At 38.4% G+C, this 20,378-nt stretch overlaps 1 protein-coding gene across 2 annotated transcripts in view; it reads left to right on the forward strand.

The window, feature by feature from the left end:
• The window catches only part of DMC1 (DNA meiotic recombinase 1), a 78,153-nt gene that overhangs the window by 40,054 nt on the left and 17,721 nt on the right, over positions 1-20,378 (forward strand). The window contains exons 8-11 of one of the 2 annotated variants that reach the window (XM_006890119.1): positions 3,130-3,221; positions 3,649-3,722; positions 3,852-3,966; positions 4,765-4,825. In XM_006890119.1, coding sequence (XP_006890181.1) covers positions 3,130-3,221; positions 3,649-3,722; positions 3,852-3,966; positions 4,765-4,825 — 342 coding nt within the window. The remainder of the gene's footprint in view (positions 1-3,129; positions 3,222-3,648; positions 3,723-3,851; positions 3,967-4,764; positions 4,826-20,378) is intronic. The other variant, XM_006890120.1, reaches the window with a different exon arrangement.

The following is a 20,378-nucleotide window of genomic DNA, read 5'->3' on the forward strand; positions in this document are numbered from 1 at the left end:
GTGGGATAAAAATGAGATAATCTGTTTCTATAAAGGTTTACAAGTTTGGCAGTTTTATGGGGCAATTCTCATCTGCACTATAGGGTTCCTATGAATGGGAATCACCTCCATGTCAACAATTTGAGTTTACTAATTTCAGAAATCTAACTCATCTCCTTTAGAAGAAAGTGAATTTTAAATCCTAAAAAAACTACCAAAAAAAGTCCCTTTTGGAAAGTCCCTTATGGATTCTTAAAATTTTTTTTGACACTTTGGTTTATGTAGTCAAGTTTGAAGTCTATTAGCAACACAAGATTAATGGTATATTAAACTATTCAATTTTTTTCTTATTAAATTTATGGGAGGGTTTAACATTGAGTTCTATGCCCTTTACCCTTCTGTCTCTCTAAGTCTTCATTGTGTTTTTCCCTTCTTACCCATCTGCCCACCAGCCTCTGCTGTCCTAGTGATTTTCTCTCTCCTCCTTTCCCTTTCACCTGTTCCCCTTTAACATCCATACATATCATGCAGATTTCTCTTCCTATGGAAAAAGAGAGAAAAATGAGAGAATAAATTAATTCACTCTGAAATTACTTGATTTATAACCCAGCTATATTAACTACTCATATGCAAGTTCAAGCTGAAGCTAAGGAAAATTAAGTCCATGGGAACCAAAATATGACCTTGAGTCTATCCCACCTGAATTTCAAAACCGTCTCAGAAATATGTTTGAGGCCTTGAACACTAATGAGCGAAGACCAGTGAGCTGTGGGAGGATATCAAGAAAATCATCCAAGAAGAATGGAAAAGGTCATTACAAAGACAGAGGAAAGACCAAAATGGATGTCAGAAGAGACTCTGAATATTGCTCTAGAGCACCGAGAAGCCAAAGCAAGGGGAAGAAATCAAGATACTAAGGAGGTGGACAGAAGATGTTAAATGGCAGCATGGCAAGACAACATTTTAAAATGAAATATGCAAAGAGTTGGAGTCAGAAAATGAAAGGGACCAAACTAGCTCAGCACTTCCTAATGTCAAGGAAATGAAAAACAAATTCAAGCCTCAAGTTACAATACTTTTTTTTCAAGTTACAATACTTAAGGATGCTTTGGGCAGAATTTTTAATGATACAGGAAGTATTAAAAGAATACAGAAAGACTATACAGAGTCATTGTACCAAAAAGAATTGGCGGACACAGAAGAATTTCGAGAAACAACATATGAGCAAGAGCCTGTGGTGATGAAGAAGTTCAAGCTGTGCTGAAAGAAATGGCAGAAAACAAGGACCCAGGAATTAACGGTATACCAATTGATATATTTCACAAACACGTTGTCCTACATGTGCTCACCAAGTTGTGCCAAGAAATCTGAGACAACCACCTGGCCAACTGACTGGAAGAGATCTATACTTGTTTTCATTCCAAAGAAGGATGATCCATCAGAGTGCAGAAATTATCTAACAATATCATTAATATCACATGCAAGCATGATTCTGCTGAAGATTATCTAAAAATAACCAGAACAGCACATTAACAGAGAACTACCTGAAGTGTAGGCTAGATTTAGAAGAGGCCATGATACTAGGAATACTGTAGCTAATGTTAGATGGATCTTGGCTGAAAACAAGGAGTACCAGAAGAATGTCTGTGTTTCATTGCTTATACAAATGCATCTGACTGTGTGGACCACAAAACACTCTGTCTAACTCTGAGAAGACTGTTAATCCCAGAACACTTGATCATGCTAATGCAAAACCTATACTTGGACCAGGAGGCAGTCATAAGAACAAAGCAAGGAAATGCTGTATGGTTCAAAATTGGAAAAGGTGTACTCCAGAGATGTGTCCTATCTCCATACCTTTTCAATCTTTATGCAGAACAGATTATCCAGGAGGCTGGGCTCTATGAGAAGTGTCGCATCAGAATTGGAGGAAGACTCATCAACAATCTGCATTATGCAGATGATACAACCCTGCTTGCTGAAACTGAGGAGGACCTGAAGTGCTTGCTGCAGGAAGTCAAACACTGCAACCTTCAATATGTGTTAGAGCTCAATATCAAGTCGACAGAGATTCTAACCACAGGCCAAATGCAGCATCATGATAAATGGCGAAGGGATTGAGGTTGTTAACAGTTTTAGTTTGCACTTGGCACCAGCAACCAGGAAATTAAAAGACGAATTGCTTTGAGAAAGTCTGCTATCAGAGACCTCGCCAAAGTACTGAGGAGCAACAATGTCGGTCTGAAGACTTAAGGTGCATGAGATGCAGGCAAAGGTCTTTATAATCACTTGCTATGCATCAGAGAGCTGGACAGTGCCTAGGGATAATAGAGAGTTGATGCCTTTGAGCTGTGGTGTTGGAAAAGAATATTGAATGTACCATGGACTGCTAGGAGAACAAACAAGTTTGTCCTGGAGAGGGTGAAGCCAGGCTGCTCCTTGGAGACAAGGATTCTGAAGCTTTGTCTGGCATACTTGGGACATGTTGCAAGGAGGGACCAGTCCTTGGGGAGGGAAGTCGTGCTTGGGAGGGTGGAAAGACAAGTGCAGGAGAGGAAAACCCTCTATGAGGTGGATTGACTTAGTGACTGGGGTAATGGGGGTAGGTGTGTCAGAGACAATGAGATTGGCACAGGATAGAGCAGGGTTTAGGGCTATTGGACACAGGTGACTTGATGGCACATAGCAACAATATTATCTTCCTAGAATAGTTTTATTTTTATGGAATTGAGGACAAAGGACTCACCAGTCTTAAATTTCTAGTTGCTCTCCTATCACTGATTTGCTCTATGATCCTAAATTGTTTGCCTAATCTCTCTCTTTTAGTGTCTCTATTTGTAAAATGTAATAAAGGTCATAACAACTATCTTCTAGATATATTGTAAAGATTTGATGATTTGATAATTTAATATTTAATTCATAACTGTCCCACTATTTCTATGATATGTGTAACCAAAGGTATTTATAAAAAATCTAACCAAAGGTATTTATAAAAAATGGTATAGATGACATTAATTAGACGATTATTAGAATTTATCCTCAGAATATCTTTGCAGATACATTGCTTTCTCTCTCCTTATTTGAGACAGCTGTTGTTTTAATGGCTTTTTTAAATTGATTTGTTGGATCCTTAATCTTGGCATGCTCTAGCCGTCCAGATCGCCTTCGAGACATTGCTGATCGCTTCAACGTAGACCATGATGCTGTACTGGACAATGTCCTTTATGCACGTGCATACACTAGTAAGAGCCCCATGACATTGAATTCTTGCATCATTTTAAGGCTGGCCACACTAATTTAATATTTAAGTGATAGAACGTTTTGACACTGTTCTTTTCTCTTTTCATTTTGCTTTACTCCAAATTAATGTCATCTGTATTGAAATTTTAACATTTAGCACATCCCTAGGTATTAAAATGCCTTCAAATTATTTCTTACTCTCAGTCAGTAATGGAGAGTAGCCTTCCTTTTGGATAATGAGGCATTGGGCATATATGTTAAGGCAAAGTTTGAAACCATACCTAATGAAATTATAAATCCCTAAGAGAATCCTTCAAGAACTAGAGTTTCACAGATACTGCCTGGCTTCCAAGCACATACACAGATGATCTTGGTCGGCTACTGCTGCTGCTGGCTTTCCCAACATCATCCCTCTGCATTTCCCACCAGGTGAACATCAGATGGAGCTGCTTGATTATGTAGCAGCAAAATTCCATGAGGAAGCTGGCATCTTCAAGCTATTGGTACAAGCTTTTAAATCTTTATCTCACAAAGCTGTTTAGCATATAATTTTTCCCCTATTGATTCCTGTTCAAATTAACTTCTTCCTTCCATTTCCAAATACATTTTCCTTTTATATTAATGCTGTGCAGATCATCGATTCAATAATGGCACTTTTTCGAGTGGATTTCAGTGGTCGTGGGGAGTTGGCAGAACGGCAACAAAAACTGGCCCAGATGCTGTCACGACTTCAAAAAATCTCAGAAGGTAGTTCTTTTAAGTAAAATAACTACCAAAGTAGCATATCAATTATGGTTGCCAAAGTAGCCTTCCTAAGAAGCTCAGAATATAGCAGAAGTTAATGCATTTTTATAAAATAGTACTATTATCTTCATGGAAATACAATTGTTTTTATTGACCACACTTGCTACTAATATGATAAAGTATTTAAATAATAATAATTAACCAGTTGTCTACAACTCGATGACACTTAACAACAGTAACATAGAGAGAGCTCAGTGGGCCTAGTGGACAGAAATTGATGCCAAAGGTGGAGGATTTTAATCCGTTGCCTTCAGACCTGGTTTTAGTTGTTTCTGATCAAACATTCTTCTAATTGGTATAGCACTGGTCTGTCCATTTGCTGTACAGAGGTAACTTTTGGTTGCTATGATGCTGAATACTGTGACACTGATGTGTCAGATGCGATAATGGTTACCCATGATGGACAGTGTTTGGTGGAGCTCCCCAATTAAAACAAGCTTAGAAGCAAGAGTGACATCCACTTCAAAAATAGCTTGCCTCCAGAAACCCTATGAACTTGGAGAAACGAAGAAAGTTATACAAGTGTTCAGGTCTTTGATTAATAGGGTCGCTACGACTCTATGACACTTAACAATAGCAACAACTGTAAATTACTTAATTTCTGTTGCCAATGGAAAAATAGTGTTATGATCCTCTTTATGTAATAAAATCATAGGGCAGAATTCCTAAACTCTGAAATCTAAACAATGAACTTAAATTTATTATCCTCCTCTTCTTTCTGAATTTTATTTCTTAATGCAGAATATAATGTGGCTGTATTTGTGACCAATCAAATGACAGCAGATCCAGGAGCAACTATGACGTAAGTCCCAATATTATACCTTTGTATTTCATGAAGGTTACTATCAAGAGAATTTGAGGGTAAAATAAAATACAGATTCAAAATTATTAGGTTTTTGTTTTGTTTCTTCCAAAGCTATAAACTTTTTATTAATTTTTTTAAATCATAGTTTTACATTGTGATTTGAGTTGAAGTTTACAAAGCATATTGGGTTTTTCCCCAACTGATGTGGCATACAAGTCACATTGTGTAGGGTAAGACTGAGAAAAACTGGATAGATTGTGCATACTGCACTGAAACAGATGAGGGAGTGAATAATTTAAAAGCAATATATGATAGGGTATTATGGTTATCACAAGAGTCCACAATTAAGGTTGCATAGTGGAATGCACTTGGGGCCGTGGGAGGGGCATGGGATTGTGTACTAGGGAGTGTTTCTTTTACTTTTGAAAGAGAGGAGCAAACTGGGGGGGAGAGTTAGGCGGGGAGAGAAGTGCAGCAATGAATGAATGGAAATCCAAAATCTCTGTAAATGTTCATTAAAATTATTTTTAAAAAATAAATCACGTTGTGTAACACCTATTACTTTATAACTGCATGCATCACTTATTTAGTGTCTGGAATCTGTTTTTTCTTGAGTCCTTTATGCTTTATTCTATATAAAGCAATAGTTTAACTATCTTGAGAGAGGTTTAGCCTCCTGTTTGGTCAAGGACTAAAGGATTTGTGGAAGAAAATAATCTTATGGATATAGAAAAGTATCTTCCAGATATTGAAGTGGTTTCTGTTGTATTGACAAACTTGTATTAGCTTAAAAACAAAAGAATCGGGATTTTCTACATGATACACATGAGATATGTTTGTAAGAGGCTGCATTAAAGAAGCTTACTGTTTGAAGAAATAGATCATTTAGTCTCCTTTAAAGGTCTTAATTCCCCAATATTTGCTACCTTTTTATAATACTGGCATTTTAATTTTATACCATCATTCATTTTTATACAACTGTTTAAACACATTGTTTCACTCATGTACCTTTTGTTTTATACAATCATCTCTGTACCTTGTGTTTTATATAGTTTATTACTATTGATCTGTTACTTTTACCTTCTTGTCTTCTCAAATCCCCATTTCACCTTATCTATTTTTTTACCCCATCCCTCATTAATATCTGCTGTCCCAGTGAGTTCCTCTTCCTTCTTCCACCCCTTCTACCCATTCCTTTTGGACATATGTTGTTATGTGCCATTGAGTCACTTGCAACTCTTAGTGACCTTAAGTACAACAGCTTTGAATCCTGCTCTATCTTGAATCAATTTCTTTGTCTCAGACACACCTACCCCCATTATCCCAGTCACTGAATCAATCAATCCCATTCAGGGTCTTCCTCTCTTGTGCTGTCCTTCCACTCTTCCAAGCATGATATCTTCTCCAAGCACTGGTCCCTCCTGGCAACATGTCCAAAATATGTGAGACAGAGCTTCAAAATCCTTGCCTCAGAGGAGAAACTTTGTTTCACCCTCTGCAGAATGGGCCTGTTTGTTCTCCTAGCAGTCCATGGTATGTATGTTCAATACTCTTCTCCAACACCACAACTCAAAGGCATTAACTCGTACTCTGTCATCCTTTGTCACTGTCTACCTCTCTGATGCATAGTAAGTAATTGCGAATACCATGGCCTGGGTCAGACACACCATGGTCTCTAGTCTGACATCATCGCTCTTCAGTACTCTGAAGCAGTCCCTGACCGCATTGTAATTCATCTTTTGATTTCCCAGCTGTTGGTGGCAAGAGTGTTGATTGTGTATATATGTACACACATACACACACACACAACACATCTTGTTCCTATTTGCTAATTACAATAGCTATACTGTCTTCACCTCATTTCTTCCCTTGTGTTGGTCCTTGTAGTGTCCTTTGTCTACCCATTATATTCTATCTCTTTCCTTCTCCCCCTCAGTTACTCTCCTAATGTCACATCAGCCATCTATCTTATGCAGTATTAGTCCTTTTGTGACTGAGTTATTTCACTCAACATTATGCTCTCTAACTCTTCTGTGTTGTGTCTTACTTTATGAATACTTCATTGTCCTTTAGTGCTGCATAGTATTCCAGTATCTGAATATGCCACAGTTTTTCTGTCCATTTGTTTGTTGGTGGGCATTTGGGTTGTTTCCATTTTCTTGCTGTGAATATAGGTGTGCATATCTCTGTGTTTCAATTCTGATTTCACAGCAGTGGAATGGCTGAGTTATATGGGATTTCTGTGTTCAAGTTTGTTTTTCTTAATTCTTTTTTGATTGTAAAAAAAAATGTTTGGGGATCTAAGGGTGTAAGAGATGGGACCAGAAAGGTGAGGATGGGTAGGGAAGAAATCACAGGTTTGCACAATTTGGTGGGTGGATGGAGTGGATAAAGGGAATGAGAAAAATCTGGCAAGGACCAGAAAATACAGGGTAATGGCAGGCATAGTCCAATGGTGATTAATTAATATTTTTTTTTTACAAAGAGATTATTTCCTATTTGCTAATACGGGTACAGACTCTCTGGCTGCTTCATGCTGAACAGGGTCATTGAGATGAAGAGGAAGGGAAGCCCACTTTAACACATTACTGGTGGTCTTGGGTTGAAACTGCATGCCTTCGTGTTCAGTTAGAAGATATTTTCATGACGTTTTCTGCCATCTGGACTGCAAGATGTTTGAGTGGGTGAGTCCAGTGGGACTGGCTAGCTGAACTTTGAGGCTCCATCCACCCTTGCTTCCCTATCTGGCACTTATACTTCCCTTTTATCTCTGGAACTGGACTCAGGGTTCAGGGTCTGAAACAAGACTTAGTGTTCAAGTTACTTATAGGAAAGGGAGCAAACCTAGAGAGAACGAACTTGTGAGTTACAAAGGGCTTTGGAGGAGTTACTCACGGATGTACTGGAGGAGGAGATGGAGGAAAGTGGCTTAGATAAAGTTCCTCATACACACCAGGTGGCTCTTCCCAGGGGCCAGGCAGAGCTCCCCAGGCGGCCCTCCCCTTGCCTGCTCCCCCCACCCCCCAAGCTCTTCTGCAATCTGGACATTGTGCCCTACCAGTGACCTTGGCCAGGCACAGTACTTCTGGCTCTATTGCCACCATCATTGTCCCCTCAGCCAAGTAAGTGGTCTAATTGTAACTTGAAGTAGGTATTATTATTTTTCCCTTCCACAAATGGAGAAGGGACTTCCAGAGTGGTGGGCAGACCCATTAAAGGTTAAAAAAGCAATAAAAGCAATAGAGCAATGACTCAAACCAAGGTTGTCTGAAGACAGGCTCTGAGGTGGCAAGCTCCATGCGACGCTCTGGTCAGCCATCTTTTGTCTTCCTCTGCAAGCAACATCCTGCTAAAGATCAGTTTCGGGGAACTCTGGTGGCCTAGTGGCAAGAAGCTGCACTGCAATCCCAGAGGCGCATGGTTCGAATCCACCAGATGCTCTGCCGGGAAAGGAGGGACAATCTCCTCCTGTACCAGTCAGATCTGATTTGACGGTACACAGACACACAAAATAATAATAAAATAAAAAAAAAATAAAAAAATATCAGTTTCAAAATGGCCAGAAGCATACACTCAGGCCGTGTGTGTTCAGCACTTCTACCAGCTGGCTGCGTGTGTGGGACACTCTGTGTTCCAGTTTTTTAAAGAAATGCTGAACTGCTTTCCATAGTATTGTTCCATTTTACAGTCCAACCAGCAGTGCCTGAGTTCCAGTCTGCCTGGTCCCATACCATCCCCAGTTTCTGCTGTGCTTACACACCCATTGTTGCATTCCTTATTGCATCCGCTGTGTCAGTCCATCTCCTTGAGGGTCTTTCTTTTTCAGTAACCCTCCACTTTACAAGCATAATGTTCTCCTCTGGGGATTAGTGATACTTAGTAGTTGTTGTTGTGTGCTGTTGAGTTGAGTATGACTCCTAGCAACCCTAGGAACAGCATATCTACATCTCACATGATATGCAAAAACCAACTTGTTGCTGTCTGTTCCCCAGCAATGAACAGCGACACCTTAATGAGGGTAAGCCTGACGGAGACACACCACTCCAGAAGCCATCCAGAGAGTCAATCCAGCTCAACTCTACTGGGGGCCACAGTGCACTTATATACGTAAACAGGAAGACAGGATAGAGAGGGCTTGCAGACGTGGGACATGCGGATTGGATAGGAGAACTTCAGCCTCATGCGGACCACTCCCAGCTCAACAGATGTGGCAGCCATCTTCCCAGGTGGCGAGCTTTCTCAAGCCAGTACAGCCAAACACAGGAGAATTTTCTTTATTAAAGGTATTAAAGGTCATTGGGAGGCTTGCACTCATCCGGAGCTAGGTGATCTGTCCTGGCCAGAGGCCCTCCCTTCCTCCCCAACACAAACTCAAGGTGAGTCAGAGACAAAGGGGTAAAATGCACAATCATAAATATCAGAAGAGACAAAATGGAAATTACTTTAGAAGTCCTAGCCTACAGCATAAATGTTGTGTACTGGTAAGTCAGAACCGACCTATAGGTTTCAGAGACAATTAATCACAGGAGAGGAGACTGCATATCCTTCTCCCATGGAGCAACTGGTAGAATTGAATTGCATACCTTTGGGATTACAGCACAGCTTCTTACCACTAGGCCACCAGAGTTTCAGCATAAATTTGTGTGTACCGTCAAGTTGGAGCCAACCCATAGCTGACCCTCTGGCAGATTTTTCAGAGAGAGTTAATCGCATGGGAAGAGATTGCCCATCCTTCTCCCATGGAGGGGCTGGTGGCTTCACACTGCATGCCTGGGATTGCAGCTACAGATTCTTAACACAAGGCTGTAAATAGGCTTGCTAATATTGCCAAAAATGCAAAACTAGGAAATTATAAAATTAATGAATGAAACTTTCTAAAAATCAAATCCCTGTGTGCATAAAAATTTTTTTTCTAATAGATTTAAGAAAAGATTCTTCTATGGTAATGAAGAAAACACAGATAAGGAAACTTAGAAAGCAATACCATTTATAATAGCCAACTACAAATTGAGATACATAGGAATAAACCTAACTAGAGACACAAAAAGACCTTTACAAAAAAACCTAAAAAACATTTCTGTGAGACACAATAAAAGCCCTAAAAAATGGAAAAATATTCCCCATTCATATGTAAGAAGACTCAATACAGTAAAAAGCACAGTCTTACCAAAAGCAATCTACATGTTTAATGCAATCCCAATACAGATACCACATTCATTTTTCAAAGAGATAGAAAAGGCAGTTGACTAGTTAATTTGGAGAGGTAAGAGACCTTGAAAGCAAAGTACTTTCTGTTAAACAAGAATGAAGTGGGAGGCATAGCACTCTCTGAGCTCAAAACCTACTACACAGCTGTAATAACCAAAACAGCATGGTACTGGTACAGTGACAGCCATATAGACCAATGGAATAGAATCGAGAACCCAGAAATCCATCTATCAATGGTCACCTGATATTTGACAAGGAAACAAACTCTATTAAAAGGGGAAGTGACAACTTCTTCAACAAATGGTGCTGGCAGAATTGGACTACTACCTGCAGAAAGCTGAAGCATGATGCACACCTCTCACCATATACAAAAATCAACTCAAGGTGGATCAGAGCACTGGGGGTAATCCCCTAAACTATAAAGATCATAAGAGACAAAGTAGGACCAAACTTAGAAGGCCTACCTCTTTTTATTAAAAAGCTGACAAATACAGCCAGAAATACACAACCAGGAGAGGATACAATTGATAAATGGGATCCCTAAAGATTAAATCCCCGTGCACATCAAAAACATTTCCAACAAAGTAAAAAGAAAGCCTACTGACTGGGGAAAAAAACACTTGATAATACCATCTCAGATAAGGGTCTCATAACAAAAGTTTACAGAATTCTACAGGGCCTCCACAAGAAAAAGACTGACAACATAATTACAAAAGGCGCAAAAGACATGGAAAGACATTTCACAGAAGAAGATATTTGGATGGCAAACAGACACATGAAGAAATGCTCAAAATCAGTGCAATAAGAGAGATACAAAACAAAACCACAATGCGATGCCATCTCACCCTAGTAATAGTGACAAAGTTTAACAGAACAGCAAATAATAAATTTTGAAGAGGATGTGGAGAGTTAGGAACTCTTATATACTGATGGTGCAATTGTAAACAGGTAGAAAGTTGGAATTGGAGAATAAAAAGGGAAAAACTCGCTCTGCATTTCTCAAGCTGAAAGAACTGAAAAACAAATTTAAGCCTTGTGTCACAATGTTGAAAGTTGCTATGGGCAATATATTGAATGACCCAGAAAGCATCAAAAGAAGATGGAGAGAATACACAGAGTCACTGTACCAGAAAGAATTGATTGACATTGAAAAAATTCAGGAAGTACCATATGAACAGGAGTCAATGGTAATGAAAGAAGGTGTGGAAGCTGTACTGAAGGCACTAGCAAAAAATAAAGCTCCATGAATCTATGAAATACCAATAGACTTGTTTCAATTAACAGATGTAGCCTTGGATGGACTCGCCAGTCTACACCAGTAAATTTGGGGGATGGATGGCCGTCCAATGGATGGAAGAAGTCCGTATTTGTTCCTTTTCCCAAGAAGGGTGATCCAACTGAATGTGGAAATCATCGAACAGTATCATTGATATTGACAGAAGGCTATGCTACCAAGCCGAAGGTGGATGACTTTTAATCTGTGGCCCTCGGGCCTGTCTTTCATTGTTTTTGTTCAGACATTCCTCTAGCTCATATAACCCTGGTGTACAAGTTGCCGTACAGCAGTAACTTGTGGTTGCTGTGAGGCTGAACACTGTGACACTGATGTGTGTCAAATGCGGACAGAGAGTGGAGTGGAGCTCTCCGATTAAAACAAGCTTGGAAGGAGGAGTGGGATCCACTTCCATAATAGCTTGCCTCCGGAAACCCTATGAACCTGGAGAGAGGATGAGAGACACCCAACATTGAGGACTCGCCTTCATAGGGTTGCTATGAGTCGCCTGCGACTCAACGGCACTTAACAACAACAACAACAACAAAATCATTGATACCAGATGCAAGCAAAATACTGCTGAAGATCATTTTTAAAAATGGCTGGAACAGTACGTAGATAGGGAATTGCCACAAGTCCAAGCGGGATTTAAAAGAGACCATGGCATCAGGGATATCATTGCTGATGCCAGATGGACCCTGACTGAAAGTAAGGAATATCAAAAGAATGTCTATTTGTGCTTTATTGACTATGAAAAGGCATTTCACTATGTGGATCATGACAAGTTATGGCTGACATTGAGGAGAATGGGAATCCCAGAGTACTTGATTGTGCTCATAAGGAACCTATATCTGGACCAGGAGGCTGTTCTGTGAATGGAGTAGGGGAGCACTGCGTGACTTGGAATTGGAAAAGGAGTGTGTCAAGGACGTAATCTATCTCCATACCTTTCAATCTATATGGTAAGCAAATTTTACGAGAAGCTGGACTCTATGAAAAGGAATGTGGCATCAGGATCTGAGGGGGACTCATCAATAACCTGCGTTATTCAGATGACACAACTTTACTTGCTGAAAGTAGTGAGGAGAATTTGAAGCACTTGTTACAAAATATCAAGGAATACAGCCTTCATTATGGATTGTATCTTGATATTAAGAAAACAATGAGTCTTCCCACTGGACCAATAGGCAGCGTCATGATGGATGGAGAGGAGCTTGAAACTGTCAACGGCTTCATCTTGCTTGAATCCACAATTAACACCCTTGGTATGAGCAGTCAAGAAATGAGATGCATTGCACTAGGAAATTCTGCAGTTAGGTACCTTTCCAAATTATTGAGGAATAATGATGTCATTTTGAGGACTAAGGTGTGTCTGATTCAGGCCATGGTCTTTCCGATTACTACCAAGAAATCCAAGACTTGGACAATGAATAAGGATGAGAGAAAAAGAAATGATGCCTTTGAGCTATTGTGTTGAAGAAGAGCACTGAACATCCCACGAATGGCCAAGAAAATGGATAGATATGTCTTGGAGAGGGTGCAACCAGAGTGTTCTTTAGAGGCAAGAAAGATGAGGCTTTGCCTCACATACTTTGGACATACTGCTAGGAGGTGCTGTTCCTTAGAGAGGGACATGGTGTTGGGAAGGGTGGAGGGTCGGCAAAGGAAAGGAAGACCCTCAACCAGGTGGACTGACTAGGTGACTGCTGCAGTGGGCTCTTGTGAGTCAGGAAGAATGAGGATGGTGCAGGACAGGACTAGGTTCAAATCTTTAGTTCATAGGGTCAATATGAGTTGTATTCGACCTGATGGCACCTAACAACAATCACTCTGGAAGACAGTTTGGTGTTTCCTAAAAAGCTCAACATAGAAATTCCATGTGACCCAGCTATTCCACTAGTTGGAATATACCCCAGGAAAATGAGAACTGAAGCACAAGTGGAGATTCGTACACCAATGTTCATGGCAGTGTTATTCACCATCACAAGATCATGAAAACAGCCCAGATGTCTAACCACAATCAAATGGATAGAGAAATTGTGATACAGTTACACGATGTAATACTCTGCAGCATGCAGGAACAATGATTTAGAAAATCACTTCCTAACTTAAGAGGGACTGAAGAGCATTATGCTATGCAAACTAACTCAGTCCCATAAGGTCAAATACTGTATAAGATGATTATTGTAGAAATAGATAACCAGTAAAATGCATGTGAGGATCCAAGGGGGTGAGGGTAAGAGCAGAGGGGTGAAGATGGTCAAGGGGTAATCTTAGGGTCACACAATATTTTTTTGTTTTTCTTTTTTAATGATCTCTTTTATTTTTTAAAATTAATTTTAATGAACATTTACAGAGATTTTGGATTTCCATATATTCATTGTTATTCCATATATTCATTGCCCACCCCTCCCAGCAGTTCACACTTCTCTTTGAAAAGTAAAGGAAAAATTATTTCATTGGTATAGAATCTGCCCCCCTGCCCCAAGTAGATTCTACTATGCAACCTTCTTTCTGGATTCTTGTCATAACCATAATACCCAATCATATATCGCTTTCAAACATTTCTCTCCCTCATCTGTTTCAATGCAGTATACATAATTTATCTCATTTTTCTGTCTCACCCCAACCCTAATGTCAGTCCCATTCTACATTAGTGGCATCATGCAGCACCTGTCCTTTTGTGACTGAGATATTTCACTCAGCATAATGTCCTCCACTGTCACCCATTTTGAATAATATTGCATAAGTTCCTTATTTTTCAATGCAGTGTAGTATTCCATTGTGTGAATAACCAGACCTTCTCTATCCATTTGTTTATTGATGGGCACTTGGGTTGTTTCCAACTCTTTGCTATTGTGAACAAAGCCACAATAAACATGGGTATGCATATATCTGCCTGGGTGGCAGTTATGGTTTCTTTAGGGTATATTCCCAATAATGGAATTGCTGGGTTAAATGGTTTTTCTATTTGCAACTTTTTGAGAGAGTGCCATACAGCTTTCCATAGTGGTTGCACCACACAAAAAAGTAGAGAGGACTATATAAAGAACCCTCACATCTCCAACCCTTAGATTATATAACAGTTAACACCTTTTGGCATATTTCATTCATCTACTTTTACTTTTCTCTCTAATAGATAGAATAATTTATTAAAATAAATACACTGTCACATAACAAAATGAACCCTAATTTCTGTATATCAACTAATACATGCTAATGATTAATTTCTCCTTCTTTAAAAATATGTTTTAAGAGTTGATTTGTTATTGTCAACTTTATATTGTATTTGGTTATAATGTTCCTCAAGTCTTTAAAATCCATAATAATGTCCCTTTTTCTGCCTGCCTTCCTTTCTAATGCCATTTATTTGTTGGGGGTGAAAATTAAAGCATTTTTCTTACAAAGTTTTCTAAATTCTGTAACTGTCTGATTGATTCATGATGTTAAGATGTTCGTTCATCTTCAGTATTTCTTTTTTAAAAAATTAATTTTAATGAAAGTTTACAGAGACTTTGGATTTCCATTCATTCATTGTTGAACTTTTTCCATGCCCAACTTCCCCCCTCCTCGAGTTTGCTCTTCTCTTTGAAAAGTAAAAGAAAAATTCTTCCATTGCTATACAGTCCCTCCCCCCAAGTCCAGTCCACTATGCAGCCTTCGTTCTGGACTCCTGTCATGATAATAATACCTAATCATATATCCCTTTTAAACAGTTCTGTCCCTCATCTATTTCAATGAAGTATACATAATTTATTCCATCTTTCTCAGTCTCCCCCCAACCCCAGTGTCAGTCCCGTTTTACAACAGTGGCACCATGCAGTATCTGTCCTTTTGTGACTGAGATATTTCACTCAGCATAATGTCTTCCAGGGTCACCAATTTTGTATGATATTTCATGAGTTCTTTGTTTTTCAGTGCAGCATAATATTCCATTGTGTGAATATATATACCACAGCTTCTCTATCCATTTGTTTTGTTGATAGAGGGGTCACACAATTTTATGGGCAGAAGGAAGGGTGGATTAAGGAAATAGGAAAGATCTGATGTGAAAAAGAATATGTACAAACTTTATAAGAAAGACAATAAAAAATAAAAATTTATTAAAAAAAAAAAAGCCCACTGACTGTGGGGGAAAAAAACGTTTGCTAGTAACATTTCAGACTAGCGTCTCATAATGAAAGTTAATAGATTAGAACAGAAAGAAAGACTGATAGCCAAATAACAGAATGGACAAAAGACGTGAAAAGAGACTTCACAAAGGAAGACATTCAGATGTCCAGCAAACACATTAAGAAATGTTCAAAATCATTGGCAATCAGAGAGCTGCAAATAAAAAACAATAATGAGCTACCACCTTACTCCATCAGCAGGAAGACAGCAAGCAATAAATATCGGAAAGGACGAGGAGATACAGGAACTCTCATAACACTGACATTTGTTAAGAACACAATGCCAAATATTTTGTAGTATGTCTTTCAATTTGGAATTGTCTGACATTTTCTCATTATATAATGTGCTGAATATTTTTGGCAGGAATATTATACAGTGATGTTATGTCCTTCTTGGTGTATCATACCAGGAAGTTTATTCCATTGTTAGTGACGTTAAGTTTGAGCATAAGATAGAGATAGTTTTCACAAGATTTCTCCATTATAAATGAGATTTCTGCCTTTGTAATTAGGTAATATGTGGGGTGATATTTTGAGACTGTATAAATATCTATACCCAGTAAGTTTTAATCTTTTGGTTTTAACATCCATTGAAGATTGTTGTCTAGCTCAATTATTACTCTGATGGTTACAATGTAGAGTTATATGACTTTAATACCATGATAATACATTATATAATAGCAAATCAGATGAGTCACTGACAAATATATTAGAAGAGTTGATGTAGTATAAATCTTATAAATGGTTCTGAAGTGAATGTATTTCTCTTAAAGCAGTTTCTACACAAATTCTAATAGTATTGCTACCTATTCTAGAGTTTGATAAATCTCTCCCTTTAATATCTTTATATTATTATTTTTATTTAATTAGAGGACATTCAAATATGAAAAACATTAGCTCTACAAATGGTACTGAGCAAGATAAAAGATTGGGGAAGAGAGAACCAATCATTTCTTCATTTGACAGATATTTCTTGAAAAACTATTATGTACCTAGATTCTGGGATTTTATTAGTTAACAAAAGAAACAAAAATCCTTGCCTCTGTAAGAAAACATACTTGATGTCCATGTATTTCCAACTTGCAATGTTCTCGTAGCTCTTGCTTCATCTGTAGTCCCAGAGTGGTTAAGGCAGTCGGTTCTCTTCTATAGGGTGTCTTTCAAGCTCAGGACATCCAGTACTTTACAAAGAGAATAATTTTAAGCTAAGAGAAATGGGAGATTTTTAAGGCTCTTTTTAAAAAGATAAAATGACTCATTGGCTCAGAGGGAGGAAGTGGGTTGCATTCAAATAAAGCAGAACAGTACAAGTTAAAGAGCAATTTTCTTTCTTCAGGTGCAGGGAGGGAACATTGAAGAGGCCAAGACTGTCGATTTAGAGTTAGAAGGAGAAGGAAATGAGTGGAAATTAGGTCACATGATGTTCTTTAACTTATATTTGTAGAAAGTATTAAAAAGAGTAAAACAATTTTGAATTGACTACCATAAGACAAGGAGAACTAGAGATGATAGAAAAAAGGTGATTGAAGTTGAAAAGGGGAGATTTATAATGACATGCAGTGTGTAGCAAACCAGAGCAAGTAGTCAAGGCTAGTATTTTCACTGGGTAAATCTGCTTTGAAGCAGCCTTCCTCCACCTATCAGAGTTGTAAGAAAACAACGTTCACTATAATTAGTATATTTTAAAGTATATTGAATTATAACAATGCAAATTAATGCATGTCTTCGTATAAAGCACATAAATTGCCACAACTGAATGAGCAAAACCAGAACAGTTTTAAAGTAAAGGATTTCAAATGCTATTAGAGAAGTTCCCATAAAGAAAATATCTTTTGTTTCTCAATGTTGAGAAACTCCAAGTAGCAGCTCGCCTGGGTCCTGTCAGAGAAATATCACTATAATTGGTATGAGTCCCCAAGTACGCTGACAATAATTGAGGCTTATATCCCATGCATTATACTTGATGGCACATCGTATTAAAAAGGAACAAAATTATAGAGCCAAGGAACTGCTGTATGATACAGCAGAGCAGTAGCTCCTAGAGGAGGCTTACAGATAGATTTTAAAACTGGAATGTTCCAGTTAATTAAGGCATGGGGATGAAAACAAGGCCAAGTATCAGCCTGTAAAGGCCCATACCAGGCAGATAATAAAATGAGCAGTAGATAAGACCAAGACAATCCACCTACTTTATTTGTATGTTTTGTTTGCTAGGGAGGAAAATAATCTTAAAACACTTGTGGTCATGTAAATGTGCACTTGGTTTATTCTCTAAGAATGTCACCCACTGATTTAACATCATTTGCATAAATTAAGAGGCTGGCTAGTTAGAGAAAAAACACTGAACCACAGTCACTTTCATGGTGACTTTGCATAGTCGTTCTAATGCTTTAAACTTCATTTTCCTCTCCCTAAAAATTAAGAGGCCTTGTGTTTATTCATCACTTACTGTGTGTCACATGCTTTCTTGCATTGATCTGTGTAATTGTTTTGTGAACCTAATGTAACTCTAATTTTCTATTCTGTGAGTGAAGTACTTTATTCCATCTCCTTTCTCTAATAAAACTCCATCTTCTAAAATATTGACAAAATATAGATTTTTCTGTATTTTTTAAGAAAAAACCAGGAAAGTTATTTAACAAAACTTTTAAAACATATCCTTTTTTGAGATATTTAACCATGTCTCTGCTTTTCCCAAAATTCTCCTTTCTCCTGATCTTCCCAAGTCTCTAAGCCTCCTCTTCATTCTATGATACTGTTCACTCAACATTTATTTCCCTAACAGACTCCATGTGCACATTTTTCCATCAGCAAGTCGGAAGTACGAGAAATGCCATAGTTATGCCCCTCCAAAGTCCACACCCCAAACAGTATTATATCATAATTTATAAAGGAGAAAACAGGCTTCAAGTACTACATTACTGCCCAATTACACAGCTGAAAAATGAGGGAACTAGAATGTGAGTCCAAGAATTTTTCATTTCAAAACTAGTGCTCTTTTAACCTGCTACTGCTACTACCCTCCTTGCCAAATATCCCCTGCCGTATCTTGAGAGTCTTCATAGATTGGAAAACACATCATCATAACCGTATCCCATGCCCCAACTTGAAGTTTGGAGGTCAGGATGTATTTCCTAACCCTAACAATAACATGCTGTATCCTATTCAACCAGAGGGGGAGAAATGAAGACATCTTTCTCAGTCCTTCTTTATTCTGAATATTCACCCCATCCCTTCTTCCTTGTCCATAGGGTCACTATGAGTCATGCTTGACTCGAAGGCAATCAACAACAATACCAAGGGTATTGATTATGGATTCAAGATGAAGTAATTGACAACTCAGTATTTTCTCCACCTATCATATTTTATTCAATGCTTGAAAAGGTAGAGGGGTGACAAAAGAGAGGAAGACCCTCGACTGGGTAGGTTGACACGGTGACTACAGCAATAGGCGTGCATGTTCCAGAGATTATGAGGATGGCGTGAGATAGGACAGTCAGTGTTCAGTTAGGTTGTTCACAGGGTTGCAATGAGTCATACTCAGCAGCACCTAAAAACAACAATAACATCATGAGGTTGTCTGTTGGTGAGGATTATTTTTACTTGATGTTGCCATATAACCATGTTATAGGCCGTGGTCTTTGAGCTTCTGCAATAAGAGCTTTAAGCCTTCTGCCACACCACTTGACACATCCTAAGAGGTGCTATCCATGATCTGGCTCACACCTTAGGATCTTGTTTACCACTGAAATGAGCAAACATTATGACCTGACTGGGCATGCCACCCAGTCCAGACAGTTGGCTTTCTGTTTACCATCGTATGCCGGTTTGGTTTATGATGTTTGTATACTTGCTTGTTTTATTGTTTGTATTTGTCTGTCAGTTAGCTGTCCTGAGGTAACTTTCATGTTACTATGATGCTGGGAGCTACACCACTGGTACTTCAGATACCACCAAGGTCTTCCACTTTTTACAGGTTTCAATAGAGCTTCCAGACTGAGGTAGAAACACAACTGGCCATCCATTTTTGAAATAACAGGCCTTAGAAAACCACAAGAGTGGCAGAGGAACATTGTTAGCTATAGTCCGAGTAGATAAGCCCCTTAGGTTGGAAGACATTGAAAAAATGAAGAAAAACAGCCACAAACATCCATTAGTAATTGGAACATGAAATGTTTGAAGTATGAATGGAAAAAAATTGGATCAAATGACCAGTTTATTGGTTGTGAAAATGTAACTATTTTAATTTTGTCAACAATGTGTTCTCTTTTCCCCCTTTTATTACTATTATTAATTTTAATGAAAGTTTACAGAGACTTTGGATTTCTATTCATTCATTTTCTCCCCCAGTTCGCTCTTTGAAAAGTAAAAGAAAAATTCTTTCATTATTATACAATTCCTCCCCCCAAGTCCACTCGACTATGCAGCCTTCGTTCTGGACTCCCGTCATGACAGAAATACCTAATCACATATCCATTTAAACAGTTCTTTCCATCATCTGTTTCAATGCAGTATACATAATTTATCCCATCTTTCTCAGTCTCCCCCAACCCTGATGTAAGTCCCATTTTACAACAGTGGCACTGTGTAGTATTTGTTCTTTTTTTCTTTCTTTAAATTTATTATTAATTTCAATGAAAATTTACAGAGACTTTGGATTTCAATTCATTCATTGTTGTACTTTCCTCCCCTCCCAACCCTCCCCTCTAGTACACTACCCTCTTGGAAAAGTAAAAGAAAAATTATTTCATTGTTTTACAATCCCTCCCCCCAAGTCCACTCCACTATGCAGCCTTTGCTCTGGACTCCTGTCATGACAAAAATCCCTAAAAATTTTCACTTTTAATCAGTTTTCTCCCTCATCTGTTTCAATGCAGTATACATTATTGAACCCATC

This window comes from Elephantulus edwardii, unplaced genomic scaffold (assembly GCF_000299155.1).
Source record: "Elephantulus edwardii isolate Elephantulus edwardi_28Jun2011 unplaced genomic scaffold, EleEdw1.0 scaffold00086, whole genome shotgun sequence".
In the NCBI taxonomy this organism is placed as follows: domain Eukaryota; kingdom Metazoa; phylum Chordata; class Mammalia; order Macroscelidea; family Macroscelididae; genus Elephantulus; species Elephantulus edwardii.